This window comes from Akebia trifoliata, chromosome 15 (assembly GCF_017979445.1).
Source record: "Akebia trifoliata isolate Shusen 1 chromosome 15, ASM1797944v1, whole genome shotgun sequence".
Taxonomy (NCBI): domain Eukaryota; kingdom Viridiplantae; phylum Streptophyta; class Magnoliopsida; order Ranunculales; family Lardizabalaceae; genus Akebia; species Akebia trifoliata.
In genome coordinates, this window is record NC_141389.1 from 17,202,371 (window position 1) to 17,223,755 (window position 21,385).

The window sequence follows — 21,385 nt, forward strand, 5'->3', positions numbered from 1 at the left end:
TACGTAATAAGAACACGGCGGTGTAATCGATAAGAGAGCAGATGAACACGCCGATATAACTGCCTCGGCTATGGCAATACGATATTCCAAACTTAACTTCCGATGTGGAATCCCATCGTTATAGATTTGATTTTGTGGCCGGTCTAGCATACCACAGTTGGATGACCATTTATCCGGCTCAGACTGGCCGTTGACCAAGAACCCAATACTGAGTTCAACTAACGGTGAGGTCGACCGTTTGACGACTACAGACTAAAAGTGATCACTAACTAGCCCAGGAAACCCCTCACGTCGAAGCCTATCAAGAGGCAATGCATGTGAACCCCGCCTAGCTCTACACTATACAGAGATCGCCTTTACACACAACGTTCCCCAGGAAATAAGTAGGAGAAATTCCCGGATTTCATAAGCTGTAATATGCTCTAAGGTATCCCATATTACCGAAGAGCATATGACATTTAGTGTTATCCTAGATTGACTCGCCGCTTCCGGATATACAGCAACGCGTCACTCTTTATGGGTTTTCTACAAACCTTTACTGGTAAACAAAATAATTTATTTTGTATATAATATAGCATTTCTTTTAATCGAAAATACAAACAAAATCTGGTAGTGCCCTCCAGTGACAGTTATCTGTCATTTCCATCCATCAACCATCTCATTCCTCTATCTATCTATCACGTTTTACGTGGCATGGCCACTATGTAGAACTGGAGGCACTGTCCCATCAATCAGTCGAGAACATACGTTCTCTCTATCCATCCATCAATTAAATCGATCAATCTATCATCTAATTTCCTACATATCTATTAAAGTAATTCGAAATCCATAAAGCATCAATCAATTCCATTCGATGGTTTTGGTTGAGTCGAGAGACTCGAAAACAAAGATAAAATCATAAGACATAAAAGCTGGAAATCTATGAAAATTTAACCAAGTGTTGAAAAATGATTTTTCAAAAGTCGAAATTGAAAACGAACTATTTATTTATTTATTAAAGAACTTAAAGTAATACTTAATTGTTTTTAATGAAATAAAGGTAGGAAATGGGTATACATAGTATATGGAAGCAACACAAAAAAAATTAGAACCAAACTCAACATTCGGATACTTTTCCGAATTGCTGATTTTTCGTCGAAACTCGACCAACATCGATCCAAATATTATACCAACTATAAAATGCTTATATTACATCAAATGAACTAAAACCAATCATAAATAAGCATGCAAACATGATTCAAATCGTTCAAATATGTATAAACTTAATGAAACGATCGATTTATCAACAATCACATGGATTTTCTATGAAATTATCGCATAACTAGAAGGTAGAAGGGAAGGCAACCTACATCAAGCTATTTTCAACGGTTGAATGGACTTAAAAATCGCCTCCGGCCAATCTCCAAAATTTTCTTCCGGCGAAAATCGGATTTCTTTGTGTCCACGTGTAACCCTCGGCGAGAGGAACAACTTTCCTTCTTGCGCCTAAGCTCGGATCGTTCTCGTTTGGCGTAGATCTGAGTTTCAAATATTGAAGGAAAATGGTTGAGATTTGTTTGGAGAGGAGAATAAGAAAAATCTGATTTTTCTAATAGAATTTAGATATTTATATAACTTAAGTTGGGACATACTTGTCATTTTGGGAATTGTTTTTCCCGAATGCCGAATTGGACAAACTTATACTCTATTTCGGGTGATTTTTCTACACGAATCTAATGGTATTATCGGTTTCCTCAAATTATGTCTCTAAGGTGTCGTTTACCTATTGGAAAAATATCTAATGCGAAACTCGATGATTTGATAACTTTTTCAATCGACTTCAGATTTCGGCGTGCTTACAGGCTAAAGTATGTTTCTCGATCCTTCTAAATCTATTAGTAAAGTTAATTTTCCTCAAATATTGAAAATTAAGAATCTATACTTTTAAATCAATACACGGATCTAAAATTCTTTCCTTGAGATACATTTTAGGATTTTCAAGTCATTACATGATATACCTGACAACTTCTGAAGGATCTGACTAAGTTGAAAAGTAAGATTGTTCTGAGACTCATAATAAAAAATCGGTGGTCTAGAAGCAGATAGCTGAGTGACAGATGTGGTGGATGTATCGACAGAGGCATTGTGGGCATAGTTAAGACATCCCCATTTGTCCCAACAATACTCCTCGGTATGCCCTGTCTTACCACAATAGTTGCATTTCAAATTTGATCTATTTGTATCACGACCAGAAACTGTGGTACCGATGAGTTCCACCACGGCCACCACGATGACCACTACAACCACCACCATAAGTATAGACGCGTCCACTACGAGGAGTCCTACGAGTACGATCACTAGTGATTAAGGTAGAGGACTCTTAAAGAGAAGGAGTTGAGTGCGTAAGAGAGGCATTTTGAAGGCGAGAATATGTATTTGTTACAGTAGGAAGTCGTTCACCAACCATAATTTGATCCTTGAAGACATTGTACTTTGAGTTAAGACTGGACAACAACAATCCAAGTTGGAACTCTTCCCATTGGCGTTGTTGAACTTCCAAATCAGTGCTTAGGGGTTGATCGAGCAGTAACTCTTCCCACATATCTTTCAAATTGCTGTAATGTTCATTTAGGGGTTTATCACCTGTTTGGAAGTAACACATGCATTCAAACAACTCAAACACCTTAGTCACATTACTCTCTTGAGAATACATCTCTACAAGACAGCTCCATATCTTCTTTGTAGTATTAAGGAGTTCGACATTGGAAGCCACAGATGGTTCCATGCTTAACCAAAGTTAGGTCATAACTAAAGAATTTTCACTCCACCAATCTTCATAGTTCTTTGAATTTTCAAGAAGAGGATTTTCCACAAGGTACTTGACTCTCTTCTTGGCTCGTAGGAACACCTTGATAGCATGGGTCAAAGAATGGGAGTTATTTCCATTCAACCTTACTGAAGTAATTTGTTTGGCTGAATCATCACTTGAAAAGCTACGTTCCTCCATTAGAACAACCATGAAAATTGAGCAAACACACAATGAGGGAGAAAACATCCAGTGTAAAAGATACCTAAGAGAGGGGCAGCAAAGGTAAGTGGCGCAAAACTCAACCAATTTTGGGTAAATAACAAAATCCAATTTTTGCCAAAAAAATGACCTAGACAACTCCCACGACAAAGTTTGGAAAATTGCACCACGCAGCCCCAAAGCTCAGTTACAACCAATCACATGCCACACGCCCTAGATACATATCTAGGATTTATCTTGAAACACTACAACGAACCAAAGTTCTTTTCACGACAAAACTGCAGGTTTTTTTTTTTTTTGTTGTTGTTGCAGAAATAAGGGTTTAAAACTTAAAAAAAAATGGGAGAGAAGGAAAGAAAAAACTCCGCTCTGATGCCAAGTAAAAAAACTAAACTCCTAGATCAAGTAGAGGAGGAGAAAGAAAGGAGAAAAAGAAGATTAGAGAGATGGAGAGAGCGCCAAACACTCTAGCAGAAAAGTATGTGGGGCCACATACATAACATAAGGTGGGCCCCATTAGATAAATAGCCCATGTGAGTTACTAAAGTCCCAGGGCTGTCACACAAACACAAACGAACAGCCTGGTTGTTCGTGTATAGCAGAAACAGATTTCTAACAAATATTTTGAGCCACATGGTCTGAAAGGGCTAATACAGCTCAGGTAAGCTCAGCAAGATCTATCTTGGGGTGATCACTCTGTGGACATGTGCAACCTAAGGCTCAATGGTTTCCTCAAAGTTAATGCCATGCACTAGTTAATCTGTATGAATCCTAATCTAAATGTGTGACAATAAAACCCTAAGCTAGACCTAAGCACTAATAAGTTGGTGCAAGACCATGAAGGCTGCGCAAGAATGATGAATCTGAGATTAGACTTTATTAATGTAAGCAGTGTAAATATAAATCATGAGCTCAAACATTTACAAATATGCAATAAAATTTATGCGACAATAAAAAACAATTTATCAACAAAAAAAAAACAATCCTAAGGTTCTTCACAATCACACATTAAGAGCTATTCAAGTACTAACAATAGGTTCCTATGGAAGACGAGTCTTTCTCTAGCCTTGGGTTTCAGTTAGATGCTCAGTAAGCTCAATTTCAATGCAAAAAAATAGCCAAATAAATAGTGCTGATTTGTTGGGCAGCAAGTAAACAATGTTTGGAGAAGTTTTTGGCTAGAAAATCGGAAGGCGATTAGGTTTCGGGTTGTTGTTTAGGTGTTGGATAGTAAGTAGGGCTTGAAAACAATGCTATTCCAGTAGGGTAGGGTTAGGTTGGGTTTTGATGGGTATTGTGGTTAGGTTTCAATGGAGGAAAGAATGTCGATGGGGTTTGGGGTATAGAATGGATCGTCTTAGTTTTATGGACATGGGCACAGCAACCTTGGGGGATGAGTGGGGGCTATAGCCCCCACTGAATTTTTTGAAAAAAAAAAATGTTGATTGAACCCCCATTTATCGATATTAGATTAACCCCCTATTTTTCTCAGACTGACGACATACATGCCGTATAGCCCCTGCTGCAGCACTGAGGTTATTGTAAAAAAGATGAAAGCTTACTTTACTCCCCAGTGTTTTGATTGATATTAAATATGCCTCCTCTCCCCTTTTTCAAACCGATGACATACATCCTTACTTCCCATTGAATTTTATTCAAAACTAGAAGGTAGTATGTGCAAAAGCACATCTATCTAAAGGGCTTATTCATAATTTAAAAAAATAATTAAGAATTGGTTTTGAAGATTACATTGTAAAAAGAATATTTATGTAATTTTGAAAACCAACCAACGTGACTTTTGGGACGTTTGTATGCAATTTTATTGATTTTTGACCAAAATGACCTTGATAACATTAAGGTTAAACAATAAGGTGGAACATATTTGGAATCCAGATTTTGGTGTCAAACCACTTCTACTCCACCTTCTCTCATTATAATAGTAAAGATAATGAGAGTTGCTATTGTCACCCCAAATTTTAGTCAGCCCAACACTTCCTCTAGCTCACTGCCGTCAGTGGCTGCCCAGGCCTAACAAGAACAGAAAAAGGAAGGCCCTACTTTTAAATGTCCGAAGATGGACTTGCTTGAGGACCACTAACGCATTCATCCGACAACTCGCCCGCACACACCTCATCTTGAACAGTGTAGGACACGTGAGGCTTCCAGGATGTCCTCTACTTTTTCCAAATTAATTAATTCATTCTCCCAGGACTCAAACTCTTCAACCCCATCCAAAAGAATGATCGGACGGTCCTCAGGCGTCTTTGAATGTCTCCCTTTCCTCGAGTTATGCAAGTGTAGGTAAGCCTGCACTTTTTCAGGGCAGCTTGTCTTTTCGTTTCTGACATCTCCACGTGTTGTGGAATTAAAAATAATTGAATTTCTTCCTCTGGTATTGATTTCTCCAGCTCCCTTCCGCTACACCTAGACTCATCTTCCTCAGCTCCACCTGCTACGCAATACTCTAGATCTCATTGTTTATCATCTAACACTGATAGGCTCCTGCACCGCAATTCCTTCCCCTTCCAGCCCAGTACTACACTGAATAGTAGCATTGACTCCTTCCCCCTTCCCTCTCCAAACCCCCACCTTAATTTTGGCACTAGTTAAGTCTTTCAATCTCAATGTCGCATAATCTACCTCCACCGTTGAAAACCTGATCAAACCTAAGATGAAAAGGTAGCCCAACGATCTTGATCCACGTCCCCCCTCCTTCTAATCAGATGCTAAGCAGTTCACTAGCGAACCAAGGTTTCAACAAAATTCTATTCCTCTGGATTGTAGATTTTGAAGCTTAAACATCGTATCTGCTCTATTCGATAATGACACACTTGTTCGTCCCCCAAGGAAAAGCTGCCCATCTACTACACCCTGAAGAGAACAGCCTAAGATGTTTACTCAGGATCAGACGCCAGTCCCTCCAATCCCTAAATGGGACCGTTGCTTCACAAATCACCCAATTGTTGAAAGAATTTAAAGATGTCTTCGTTGGAGATGTTCTTGTAAGGTTTGGATAAAGTCTGTGACTTTGGTCATTGAGTAGGTTGCTTCTGTTGGTTGGTTTGTTTCTTTTGGGTTGGTTATCTCAACCTCCCTCTCTTTCTTTTAATGAAATTTTACTTACCGAAACACAGAAAAATATATTTGCTTTTTTTCTTCAGAAAGTTCTCAATATAGAAGAAGGTTTCTTTTTTATGTTTCTTCTATGTAAATAATGATTGAATTCCTTTCTGTGCTTTCACTTGTGCAGATAAATGATCGCTATGAGTTCCCATTGCAACTTGACCTTGATAGAGAGAACAAAAAATATTTATCACCAGATGCAGATAGGAGTGTTCGCAACCTTTACACTCTACACAGGTATGAGTTAGCTCACTATTACTGCTATCTAGATTTTCTTTTATAAGTATAAATTTATTCAAGAAGGAAATGAGAATATACAAATTCGATTGAGGTGACCAACTGGGTGAATTATTGCGATCTAGATTTAGTCACTGGTTCTCATCAATTCTTAAATTATGTAAATTCCAGGATTTTTGTTGGCAAGCCTCTTTGATACTTTACCATGATAGGTGGGTTAGATTGGCAAGTTACTCACTTCAGCGTCATCATGAGTTTTCTTTGTCATACCAAATTCATTAGTCAACTTATATTATTTGGAATTGGGTGGATCAAGAAGGGATATGCACCTTCCTATCTCATCATTTTAAGATTTGGAGCTGGCATGCACCTTTCTATAATGAATATTCATATCTTAGTTTACTCTGCACATGCTACTTCTTTAATGGGCTTTGCCCACCCTAGGTGGACATGTCTAATAACTATTAGTAATGGAAAACTATCTTGGTAATTTGTCTGTTCAATTTGTTGTATCTCAAAATTTTCTTGGTTATTCTACAGTTGATTTGGTTTAATTCTTATTCTGAATAAATCTCGTGACAAAGAAAAACTCCACACCACTACCAGTAACTCTGTCTTCACTGCTTGCTAATTCGTAAGAGTTGGTTTACATGATCAATACATTATGCTTCCAATCTTTTTACTAGCTCTTTTGCTGCCATTTTTCAGAGATCAGAGAATGAGTTTAAAGTTGTTCTTTTATTTATTTGCTTCTTTTTCTTCACTCTTGTGCTGAGAAGACTTTGAACTATGCTATGTCTTACTTTATAAACACAAAAATAATTATCCATAACTAGAATAATTTAGGGAAACGAAAGAAACGAAAACATCATGTTTGAATGATTTCTGTAATAATTGGTAGTCACAAGTTCTATTGAAGTTAAAACTAATATGGAAGTGATGATGTTATGCACATGTTTTCTGTGGAGCATTACTCCATTTGCTGTGTGTTGGTGTCTTTGGAAGTAAAGGATACACCACATTTTCGAGGATAAGGGGCATTCTGTGCAGGACATAATCATTTCAGTCCTGTTTTTCGGCCAAAATTTATAAGGAATTCAAAGGGGATGTTTTTTGAGGATTTCTTTTTTGATAAGTTTAAATTTTACTGAAGAAGAAAGAGGCGGGGTCAAAAGAAGAAAAGAGAAAAAAAGGAAAGGAAGAGCAATTAAATCTTCTCCAAGTTACAGATATCATCCCAACAAACTACAAAATCTTCAATAAAAGTCCCCCAAAAGAATAGTAGGCCCAAGATAGAAAGAATGAGATCTTGAAAGGGAAGCTCCTTCCCCTTGAAAGTTTGGCTATTTCTCTCCTTCCACAAAATCCAACATATAGCAAACGGAAGAAGACTCCACATGATTCTTTTGGATGCCCGAAAAACAAAATGCCATTGCAACCAAGTACTGAACAACTCCTTAACAAACATAGGAAAGCAACCAATCACCCCAAAGAGACTGAGGAAATGGCACTAAGCCACCAAACATCATGAGCTAAAGAGCAATGGAAGAGGAGATGATCAACTGTCTCTCCATACCTGAAGCAGAACAAACAACAATTTAGAGTCTGAAAACCTCTTACAATCAATTGATCCAAAGTAGTTAATCTTCCTAACGCCGCTAGCCAAATTAACATAGAAACCCTCGAATGAACTTTAGCCCCCCAAATAAAAGAAGCCTGAAAAAGGACAGTGCATCGTCTCCAATCCTTCCTCATACATTGAACGCATAGAGAATTTGCCATCTTTTGGACCCTCCCACTGCTAACCATCCTCAGCTTCAGTCCCGACTGTAGTTCCCTCGATTACCTCCACCAACTGCGCTACATTACACAACTCCCAATGATTGGAGCTTCTTCTAAAACTGAAGTCGCAAGTCTTTTCCCTTGAATCACCAGCATTCCTTTCTTTGTTGACACCCCATATAAATCCGAAAAAAATTCCATCAGAGTAGAATCCCCACCCCACCTATCTTCGTAGAACCTAGTCCTCTTACCCTTTCCCACTTTAACTATTTGTTTGGATTGAGAGGAACAGAGAGAAGAGAAGAGAAGAGAAAACAAGAGAACATAAAAAAACTCTCTCCATCCTGTTTGGATAAATAGAAGAGAAAATAATAGAATAAGAAGTAATTTGTTCTATTTTCTCACTTTCTCTTTGATATGGGGAGAACAAAATTTAGCAATTTTCTTGCGTAGTTTCTCTCCTCACTTAACTTCCCAATCAAGAGAAATGGAGAGAAAGCTGGTACCTTTCTCTTCTCTTCTCTTTTCTTCATTTCTCTCAATTCAAACTGAGTGTAAATTTCACCTTCTTTCGAAACAAAAGAAATCTTTTAAGAACGTCTTTCTATACTCCACAATCTTACCCCCCTTTTGCTTCCCCACTCTCCCACACATGGTTATGCGTCTCAAACTTTTGCGCCACCACTGTCCTACATAAATTCACATCCTCCTCCCCAAAGCGCTCTATCCAGTTAGCTAACATAACCAAATTCATAGTAGTGAAACTTCTAAGACGCAGCCTCCTTGCTTCTTTGGCAAGTACATCCCCTTCCAACTCATCATGTGGTACTTCTGCCTATAATCCTTATCATGCAAAAAGAAATCTCTACAAATCTTGTCCATTCTCAATTCCACACTGTGGGGCAAGGAAAATAGGGAAAGGTAATAATTGGGGATGCTAGTCAAGGTGCTCTTAATCAGAGTGATCTTCCCCCCTTTGGAAAGATGCCTTACCTTCCACGCAGTTAACTTTTTTTCCATCCTTTCAATGAATGGGTCCCAAATATTCTGTAATGTGCCCCCAAGGGCAAGTATGTAGAAGGCAATTCACCCACTTTAAAACCCGACTGAGGCCGCCATTACTCCGACCCCTTGATTTCTACAAACCCCTAGCATCTTAGTCTTATTCAAATTAATTGGAATGCCTGACACGACCTTGAAACAACCCAAGATGCTACTGAGAAAACACAATTGAGCAATGAAGTGATCCAAGAACACCGAATTATCATCAACAAAGCATAGATGAGAAATAATGTGTTCCTATCTTGAAACCCGACAAGTTACCATTGGACACTACTTTTTAGAGCTTCCATCACCAATAAGAATAAATATGGCGAAAGCGGATAACCCTGTCTCAAACTCCTCGAGCTTCTAAAATACCCTTAAAGAGCCCCGTTCACCAAAATGGAGAAAGTTGGAGTAGAAATACACTTCATCATCCAATGGATCCATCTTGCCCCAAAACCCATTCTTCCCAATAAATACTCCAAGGACCAACTCACATGGTCGTAAGCTTTCTCCTAGTCGATTTTGCAGACAAGACTTGGTTCCTTGAATTTTTTAATCAATGCACACTGTCAAGTATTGGAGACCCACAACAAAAGCCCCTTGAAACGGCTCAAATCACAAATTGCATCATCGTCTTCAATCTCGTTACTTAAACCTTTGAAATAATCTTATAGACCGAACCATACAAGACTTAATGTTCTCAAATCTGAAATGTCTTCCACCCCTTCAATCTTTGGAATTAGAACCACAAAGGTACAATTCAAGCTGGATCCAAAAGACCTTCAAAATAGAACAAGTGCATCACAACCAGTAAATCATACTTTAGAGTATCCCAACAAACCTTGAAAAAACCCATGGAGAAACCATTTGGACCAGGAGCTTTATCATCTGTCATCCCATTGACAATTAAACGAACCTTTTCTTCCTCAAGAGGTTTTTCTAGCCAAAGTTTCTAATCCTGTAGAAATTTTGTCTAATCTGCTGAGCATTGAAATTTTCTGCATACAAATCACTATAGAAATCAACAACTCCCGAGGCCACCTCATCATCCTCCACTTTCCAAATCCCTTGAACTTTCAACCTTGAGATATGATTTACCCTTTTGTGAAAGTTAGCCATACGATGAGAAAAACTTGTATTGTTGTCACCCTCCTTGTGGCACCTCACCGAACACTAACACAAATCCCCATGTCAGATCTTGAGGTACTAGGTGGCACTTTGAAATTTCGGCATGGTCTCCTCTGTTTATGTCAGCATTCCAAGGCGTTCAACCGACACCTGATAAATAACATACAATCCTGCATATATATACAAATATAATACTAGCAGAAGTTGATATACATCTAATGACGTACGAAAGATCAGAGCGCGGAAGAAGAAATTATAATACAGGATTATACGAAAATTTCTCACTCTAACATAAGTCCTATCGCTCAGAATAAAATCTATAATACTTTTGGACAAATCGACACCACTAGGGGGTATAACCCCAATACTCACCAAGTGACGAACTCTGACTGTCTATCTGACCCACTAGATGATTCTCACTCGTGCTCTATACCTGCCTCGCCAAGCTCTGAATCTGAAACTAAAAAAAATGGAGAAGGAAAGGGTGAGTAACAATGGTTACCCAGTAAGGAAGCAAACAATTTCTGCCAATAACCTCTTCTAACATGAACGAATAAACATACTTATGCTCTGTTTGGAAAAGTTGTATGTAAAGTAGCTGATGTTGAATTAAGTTGCTGAAGTTGAGAGAAAGTCGCTGTTGCTGTTGCTGAAGCAACTTGCTGAATTGAGCATATTGTTTGGTAACATGCTGTCTAATTGTGCTGTTAAAATGTTGAACTGTTTGGTAACCTGCTGTCTAGAAATTGCTGAATGAAATTAAAAATAATATTAAAAAAATGATTATTTATCTGATATAAGTACTAATATGTTAATAATAAATATAAACATAATATTTAATATTAAAAAATAAAAATAAAAATTCAATTTCATTTTTTCTTTACTAACATACTTAATGTCTATCAAATAAATAATAAATAATTAAATAAAATTTTACATCATGTATATATGGCATTATAAATTTGTTGAGCAATCTCATCTCGTACAATATTCATATCAGCAACCAATTCATCATCAACTTCATTTGGTGTCGTATTAAATGCGTCTCCTCTATCAACGTCAACATTTTCATCTTCATATTGTGTAAACCAATTATCAGTAACTGATTGTTGTCGGATGAAATTATGTAAGGCCATGTACACACATACAATACGTATCTGAGTCACAAAAGAATATGAAGCCATCCGTTTCAAAATCGGGAATCGTTTCTTCAGTACACCGAAACAACGCTCAATAACATTTCTACACGAAGAGTGATAATAATTGAACCACTCCTCCTTCGTTTTTGGCCCATTTCCTCTACGGAAATCATGAATGTGATACCGTGTATTACGATATGGTGCAAGATATCCTTGCATATTTTGGTAACCCGCATCAACCATATAATATTTTCCTAAGACAATTAAGATATTATTTTTAGTAAATTTAAATTATCTTAATGGATATAAAAAATATAAAAATTAAGAAAATAAAATAACGTTTCATTACCAGCAGGAGGATGTGGAAAATTCAAACTCGGATCGCTAAGCGCAGATTGAAAGACTCGCTAATCGTGTGCCGAACCTTCCCATCCAGCTAAAACAAAAGTGAACTGCATGTGAAATGAACAAACAACTAAGACATTTTGTGTACATTCGGTCTTTCTTCCTGATCGAAATGATATTTGTTTGTCAAATGGTATAACTGCAGGTATATGAGTCCCGTCAATTGCACCCACACAATCCTATTACATTTAAAAGTAAACATTAAACAATTATTATATAATTAATTATATTAATTCAAATATTAAATAATTAATTACCTTAAACCATGGAAAATATTGTCGATCTGCTAATATTTTTGGTGATGTGACGTTCAAGTCAGGTGCTTTTATTAAGTCATGAGCAAAACTATATAATGCTTGCAACATGTGATGAAAATATTGGCTTATCGTTTCACCAGAATGTTGAAATCTATCTTGATTATTTCTATTCCTAACATTATGTCCAACTGTATATAAAAAAATTGCAATTTGTTCTTCAACTCTCACCGCTCTACTATCTTGAAGTAATCCTCTATCTCTCATAAAATAACATAATCTATTAAAGACATATTTATCCATACGAAAATTGTCGTAGCAAGGCACTGGGTTGTCTGAATCAAGTATTTCTCTGACATATGAATCACCAGAAAGTAATGAAGTTCGACATGGCTTCATTCGTCATTCGTATTTCTTACGGTAGTAATGCCACATAAAATAAAAAAGAAAATTTTCTTCTTTATGTTATCATCCATCTGTTATTGCATATATACAAATCACATGATTATAAACATATAACAATTCATAATCATCCAATCATATAGAGTTTAAATGAAAAGTAAAAAAATTAAACACATTTCTACCAACAAAAACGTAAAACTATTAAGTAAAAAATACATTTAAAAATTTAATAAACTAAAATATTATCTTCTAACAATTATGGTAATAAAAAAATAATAAATAATATCATCATTCTATTATAGTATTTGTAATCATAAATCTATCCCATCCTTATAAAATTATCCATTATGAGATTCCATGAGCCTCTTCAAACTTCATTTTAATCCACTCTGATGCAGACATGCGGTCAATATCCATCAATCCAACAAAAATCTCCCTTTTAGAAGACTCTTTGAATAATTTGTCAACTAAAAACATCCATACTGGTCCACACCGATCCATGTCATGAAAAGTACTCAGCAAGTTAATACATGCGATAATAGAAGTGTCTTTCTTTGCGTTCTGCGTCATTTCTTATTTTTTCAAATCCGCCTCTATACTATCAGCCATCACACAAAGCATTCTATGGACTTCAACATCGCCTGTTTTTGCATTCCTTTTCGCATTCACACTTGTGGTAGAAGAGGGGTTAAACTCGCTTGATCTCTTATGACGTCTTCTAAGTATCTCTTCAACAGATTTTTCAACTGGATCAATTGAAGTATTTGGTGTTGACCTTTCATTCACATCATCAATATCTACATCCAAATCATCGAGAGAAACATGACTATCTTGCATGATTGAAGAAGACGTCTCGTTTGGGGTCATACAATGTTTTCCAGTTACAACAGTCCCACCAAATATTTGATCTAGTTCATCTTCATACTCTAGTGCCTTATATCGAAATTAATTGGAATGTTTATTTAACTGATAAAAGATATAAAACATAATCAGAAAAAAATTTAATTAACTCATTTAACTTCAATTATCATATGAAAACAAAAAGAAAAAAATTACCAAAACATATGACTTCCATTGTTCATCAGTTGCTTCAAAGGATCCCGTATTTACATCCCATCCTAATCCAGATTTCATCCTAAGATTCTTCCATGCTTTCCATCTATCCTTCACGTAATCCCAGCGATGCTTGTATTGAACTTTGGTGTAAGATTTTTTTGACTTTTCTTCAAATATAGTTATAAAATAATCATGTCCTTTTGAGGTTAGACCTCCTCCCCCTTTACCATACTTTTGAACTACTTCAACATAACATTCCACCCAAATTTTATGTATTGCTGAATCCCAATATGCCTTTACTGATGGTTGACTAGACATTATGTTGATAAAAACTACAAAAGAAAATTTTAAATTTAAAAAAAAATTAAAAAAAAGAAAGTAATAAATTAATCCACACAAATTTGTCTATGCATCAGCTTAACTAAGATCTTGTTTAACTTACTTGTAGACATGTCATCAAGCACTCCAATTAAAAAATTACTGTAACTCAAATATAAAATGAGTTTGTATTTTGTAAGACAAGACTTTGTCACCAAGCAGTCCCTCCATTTTAGTTTTGTTTACAATCCTTATACTCTTTATTAATTAAATTCAAATCCAAACATCGTCATTTTCAATTGAAATTTTGTCTTACTAACGTAATACGATTTTAATCCTCACTAAGGGTCTTTTTACTCATATGGATAGCCACATCACTAGTCCAATACTACCACAACCCTCTAAATTTCATCGAAAGTCTTAGATTAAAAAAATAAAATTCAAGAATTTTTTTTTTTGAGCTTGATGTAAGCTTTTGATATATAGACCCGGATTAGGAGAATTTTCATCTCTAAAAAATAATTTTAATCATGTTGGACACTTAATCTCCAACTTCGTTGAAAATTATAGTTATCCTTTTGATAATTTGCCTATTACGACCATTTATTTTGTTTTATTTGATTATAAATAACTCGTGCCAACACATGAGATCTCTAAGGACATACAATACTACCATTAATATATGCCTGAATCTAGGCCTTTGGCTTAGTTTAATCATGCCTCCATAATTCCCAACCATTACTGGTCTTGAATTCACAGCCAATGTTGGGTTTGTGATCAAGTTATAAAATCTCTTCTCAAGAGATATTTCATTCAAGATTAAAAAAAAAAAAAAACATTTTCCAACGATCCGGAAATTATGAATGTTTCAAGATGATTATTTCATTTCGGTCTTAGCCAATATTGGAATGTTTTACAATAATATTTCAACTTAAAATACATTATATTATATAAATACATATGTTTATACATATACATACATAAAGGTATAAACATGGCAAGCATAATGACCCTCCAATGAAAAAATAAATAAAGGTATGAACATGGCAGGCATAATGACCCTCCAATGGAATAATAATAATCAATATAGAATCCAATGGGCTGGTCCAATAGAATAGATGGTTCACCCACCATTGCTGTCTTTTTTTTCTTCTCAAATTTGTTAGAAATTGGGGTATACAGTCTAACACTCATACTGGAATAATAATAATAAATATAGAACCCAATGGGCTGGTCCAATATAATAGATGGCTGACCCACTACTACTGTCTTTCTTTTCTTCTCAGGTTTGTTAGACATTGGGGTTTACAGTCTAACACTCATGCACCTTAATAAATATCACAAAGTATATTCCTGCACCTTAATAAATATCACAAAGCATATTCCTTTTTTTCTTTAATAAAAAAATTCTCTTTATCTGTGGGTAGAAATCTCAAGCTCTAACCGTTCAACCCACTTCTATCAAGACTCAAGAGAGAGAGAGAGAGAGAGAGAGAGAGAGTACTCCGCAGTTGAGAAGGCATCTCTTCTCTGGTTGAAGAAAAAAAAAGAAGAATAAAATATGGATGTTTACCTGGTTGCAGAGATGAGTATGGAAGAAAGCTTCTTGGTTGCAGAGATGGTAATATTTTGTTTTTTTTTTTTTTTTTCCCGAACCGTGTGAAGTGTTGAATGAATCGGCAAGTAAAAAGGCTTATTAAAGAGTTGCGGAAGAACCGTGTGATGTTGCAGAGACTCGATGAAGAGTTGGAAGTCGAGAGAGTCGGCTGTTTTTGACGAAGGATTCGGCAATTAAAAAGAGTTCCAATCCATTCCAAACACTGAGGTTTCAAAAAATCGAGCGTGTTCGGATGAATTTAGCCGGCCCACGGCTCTTCCAAACACAATATTAATCATTTTAAAATATGCAAAATTTTACAAAAAAACTACGATTAACTGGTACATATAGCCAGGGATGAGCAACTAAACATTTTAAAACTCTTATTACATCGATCAGCAGTACACACTATAACATTATCTTTTTATACAAATCTAATTGATCAAATGGAAACATTGAACATGCATTTCATTTTATATATCAAAATAAGACAACATATAATAAATCAATTTTGAAATTCCAATGTACATAGAAATCAGTGGGTTAACTCACGTGACAACGATATTAAAAAAAAACACAATGGTGGAGTATTGGAATTAGAGAGTTGGGATTCACGACTGGATTGGTCCCAGTCGGGACATGATGTTACAATTCTTTTCATGGCTTTTAGTTCCTGATTTTGTGGTCCGTCGCTGCACTTACCACGCTTGGTTGACCATTTATCCGGCTCAGGCTGGCCGTTTGACGTGACCGTAAGCAATGGGTCTCTTTTCGATGTGTCAGAACGTTCGACTACTATAGATTATTAGTGATCACTGACTAATCATCTTCGTCTATGCTTATCAGGCGTACATGTGATTCCCAAATATACAAATCATTCGTATACGACCACCTTTACATTACAAGTTCACTGGCAAAGATAGAGAGGAATATCCCGGATTCCAATTGTGACTCCACTCTCATACGTGTCCCATACCACGTATGAGCTTGGTGGTCCTTACCATACATCCTAGGATAGTACACCACTCCTGATGATATGACGCACTATCCCTTCAGGCATTCACAGGCTCTTTAACAGCTCACAAAATAGCTACATATATATATTATTTTCATTTGAAAACAAAAGAGAAATTAACAATACAAGGTTGAGAATGGATATCCAGTTTTCTACCATGCAAGTGTGGCCAAACGGCCTAAAATAAATAACAACACGGAAATGTAAACAGCGCCTCGCCCTAACAGAAAGTAAATAAACATGCAACCAGTAATATTATCCCTGGATACCCGTTCACCAACCTACACACAACACAACAATGTAAAATGCAAACATCACCCCTCGGGTGTGATTCTGACATTTTACCGTTTTCATACCCTTTTTCCCCTTTTTCGATTTTTACAATTTTCAATTTCTTCAATAAAATATCCATTTTCTGATATTCATCAACTCAATATGAGTTCATTGAATATTAAATCACATTTTTCAACTATAGAATTTATTTTTATCAATAATATTGAAAAAGAATACAAATTTTTATATCAAAACGGGGTTCGAGCGGTGCACAAGACTCAATTTATGGAAATAACCCGTTAAAATACCTTACCCACGTATAATTTGTAAAAAATACAATTAAACATATCAAACATGCAATTTCTGGCGTGAATTTTTAAATAACAAAAGAATTCTAAATTTTGAAAATACATCAAATTTTTTTCGATAAAATCTTAAATGCAATTTTCACAATCTACGATTATTAATATAAATTGAGAGTTCCTTACAATCTCTAGGCGAAAGGATCGAATCGCGTGCGAAGAAATCGAGGCGATCAGCGCGGAAATCGAGACGGATCGAATTTCGAAGCAGTTGATTTTTGAATCTGACCCGGTTTTTTTGAAGATCTCGATGCCGTCGTCCTTTCTCCCTTCTGCAACGGAGGACGGTTTGACCCTGAAACAGACGAAATCTGAGGTCGAAGTTTCGAAATCCTCGTATATGTATACGGCTGATTTTTGACGATATGGGGTGAAAGAGAAGATGAAATGAAGGGATCTTGGGTGGGTTTTATAGATGTCGAAGTTGCATATCTTTTTCCCTTCTGCGGCGGTCGTCGATGGTGAGCCGTTTGTCGTAGATCTGCGGTTGAAATTCGAAGAAAAAACAAATTTTTCGTTGGTTGTATTTTGATGGGTGGAGGAGGACGAAGTGTATATAAAATTTGGGACGAAATCGGTATTTCGCCTATTGTTTCGATAGATGATAACTTGACCGTCCAGACTCCAAAAATGACGAATGAATACTCTATTTCGCCTAATTTTTCGTTCTGGATCTAATGGTGTAGTCAATTTCTACAAATTCTGTCTCTAACAAAAATTTACATTTTTTGGCTTGAGGTGACCCCTATAATTGATGTCGTTTTCATTTTGACGATAATTCGACTTTCTGGTCTCCAAAAATGACAAATAAATAGTCCACGTTCAATAATTTTTCGTTATGAATCTAATGGTGTAATCGAATCTTAATAATTCTTGCTCTAGCAAAAAGTCACTATTTTAGCCTGATCCAACTCGGTAATCGAGGATTTTGCAACTTTTATATTCGGACTTGCATTTAAGCGTGCTTACAGGCTAAAGTATGTTTTTTGATCATTTTGAATCTAATGGTGAGGTCAGATTCCATTAAAAATGATTAGAAATATCTTAAAATTTTACCCCTAAGTCCCATTTTCAAGATTTTCTCAAAATTCCACTATTTATTTTTTCTCGAGATACGAATTGAAAACTCAGGGTTTTACACTCCTTGAGCCATCTAACCCTTGATTTTTTCTTCCAATAAATTTCATTTAAAGTGGCCAATGAAATTCAGCTCTTAGGTCTTCTCTTTTCACCCTCGCTTCTCTGTCTATTTCCCCCGATTCTTATCTTCTATCAAGGATGTCTATCTCACTCATTAACTCCTTTAGCTTAGCATCCACTGACCCAAAGGACTCTCCATTCCACTTTTTTAGCCTTTCTTTTAGCTTAGGTGGGAAAGGGTCTATAACATTTCAATGCCTTAGAGTTTGTTTTTTGCTTTTCTTAGGCTTGGTTTCCTCGCCACCCTTTTGTCGTTTTAATAAAATATACTTACAGAAAAATGTTATGCACATGTTTCTTTGAATATTATTTTCGTGTGGAATTGTGTGTTCTTTGTAGTATACGCACATGTATTTGAGTACACGATTTTACTTTGTTTCTTACTAGTTCTAGCTTGTTTTCAGCGTTTTGGTTCACAGTGGTGGGGTGCATGGTGGACATTATTACGCTTTTATCAGGCCCACACTCTCTGATCAATGGTAAGAATTATGTTGGGAAGTTGTGTTACTGCCAATATAGTTATAGTTTTCTAAGAATTTAATTGATTTATATTTTGATAGGCAGAATTTACTTGATTTTTGTGCATTGTCATACATTGTTTTAAGACACTCGTCCTCGAGTAAATTTCGTTTACATGTTTCTAGTATCTTATTGTCTTAGGCAAGCTATAAAATTTCCATTAAGAAAAAACAATCCATGAATTCAGTTTATTTCTACTTATATCAAAATCCAAATTTTCAGGCATCCATGGGTCTGAGTTAACTTAGATGAGTCATCTTGGATTTGATGAGGCAAACTCTTCAAAACTAGTTCAAATTGAGTTGATAAATATATATTTGTAGTTAATAATAATTGTCTTTTTCTACCTATTTAAAAAAATATTAATTGTTTTTTCTGTAATAAACATGAGTAGTAGATGGATGCTAATGTAGAAAAATCTTATTTTATATAGGTCATCTTAAAAGTATATTAACACAAACCTTTCTACAATGCTCGAATTGACCAATTTATAGTGGGAAACTCGCTTGGTGGCCTCTGATACATAGATGACTCACTCGAATTGTCTTAGTTCTCAGAATTTATTTATTTATTTTTAATTTTTGTTTTTATAAATTTCATTAGACAAGAAAAGAAAGGAGTTCGAGCCAACCAGCCTATTACGTTGCAATTAGGGCTGCAACTTGTGTGGGTTAGGGATTAACCCGCGCCCAACACTAATTTGATGAACACTAACCAATGCCCTTGCCCAACCCGACCTTGGGCATGAAATGCTCAACCCGAACCCTAACCAAGTCAGGTTGGTCTGGTTAATTCATTCCTCATTAATACTAGGTGGTAATTTAGAATTGGTAATAGTTTATATAAACATAAGTGGCGTGTAAAAGAACTTAAAATTTACAATTATTTTTCGAAAAAATGTGTTTCAACAGTTTATACATTAAATTTAAAGAGAAGAAAAACAATAAGATTAACTAAAATAATTATTTTTTTATATTAATAATCATAATTTTCAAGAAAAGAAAAATATTTAAAGTTGTAATATAATCATTGTATGACAATATAGAATCAAACTTAATAACAAAGCAATGACTTATCTAATGAAAATAATCACACATTAGTTTTGATATATAGATAAACAAAAGCATACGTATTGAATTATGAATTATGAGTGTGAAAAAACCATGATAAGTAATATTTTTAAATTATAATCATATTAAGTTCGGGTTCGGGCAAATCGGGTTGGCTGATATCTATGCCCGCACCCCACTCGATTTGAATCAGGCATTTTTTTTGTTGCCCGAACCCAAGCTAAATATATGCCCAGACCTGATCCAAGGCCAGGTTCAACCCAGCAGAATCGGGTTTTGCCTGCCCAAGTTGCAATCCAAAGAAAGGGAAAAAAGGAAAAGGAAAAATGAAAAAACGAGAGAGGAGAAGAAAAGCATCGATCCCCTTACTCTCTAGTATTTTGAAATGACTCTGATCTAAACAAAAAATCCTCGAAGAATATTCCCTTTAACTCCTTAAAAAGTTTGCATCAAATGAGCAGAAAACTGTGAAGACTACTAATGAGATTTGAATCTTTATGCCGCAAATCTCGTTCGAGATTGTAAACCACGTTTCACTATATTGAATTTCAGTTATAAATTGCTTCATTTCTCCAAAATATGTCTATTTTTTTCTTGAAATTTAGGAAAATCAAGCCATATCCTTAAAATATCCAAACCCAATAATCACTTCAAAAAATGCTTTGTACATGCATTTAAGATAACATAATACTTCTTTTTATTCTAGTATTTAGAAGCAGTAGTATTTTATTATCTATAATTGTAAATTAACGTTACATATGCTCCATAGTTAAATAGTTTCGACAAAGGTTTAAAATTCATTCCAAAGCAACGTCCCGGTATCTGGCGAGGATGTTGGGACTCAAACTGGTATCGGAACCACTTCTGTCCCTGCGTCATCATTTGGATCTTCTACCCCAATAGCTACTGTATACCTGTCCACTGCTTTCTTTGATGCTGAAGGTCTTGCTACTGAAACTACTGGAGGTGAGACCGGAGGATCTAAAATGGTCAATGTTTTGTTCTGATTTCTATCGAAACTGGAATGTACTTCAGAAGCATTTCGAAATGGAACAAAATTTAGAACTATGGTTTGTTTAATACACAATGTGTTTTAATGAAATGAGATTACAAATGCAAAGGCTTGTAAAATGCCAAGATTAAGAACTTAGAGGTGGTGGGTTGAAGTCCAGCTTACCCATAAAAAAAAAACAGAACACCATGAGAAGTTTTTTAGAAGGTTGAGTTTTATGAGGCAGATGGCAAATGGTGAAGTCTAGGCTAAATATAGGTGAATGTATGCTTATTGATTATAGGGCACCGATACTTTGCATTTGTATAATTAAAAGGACACAGTCATGATTGTTTGCATGTAATAATAGGGCCATTATACTCATTACTAAACTTGTTGAAGAGATGAAGTATAACCAAGGTATGTCTTTCTGATCAGAGGTTGAATTGATCATCAGAAG

General features: G+C 35.7%; 1 protein-coding gene across 4 annotated transcripts in view; it reads left to right on the forward strand.

The window, feature by feature from the left end:
• LOC147384451 (ubiquitin C-terminal hydrolase 12-like) overlaps positions 1–21,385 on the forward strand; it is an 81,198-nt gene that overhangs the window by 28,566 nt on the left and 31,247 nt on the right. For all 4 annotated transcript variants that reach the window (XM_086426706.1, XM_086426708.1, XM_086426707.1 and 1 more), the window contains exons 10-11: positions 6,258–6,367; positions 18,750–18,824. In XM_086426706.1, coding sequence (XP_086282832.1) covers positions 6,258–6,367; positions 18,750–18,824 — 185 coding nt within the window. The remainder of the gene's footprint in view (positions 1–6,257; positions 6,368–18,749; positions 18,825–21,385) is intronic.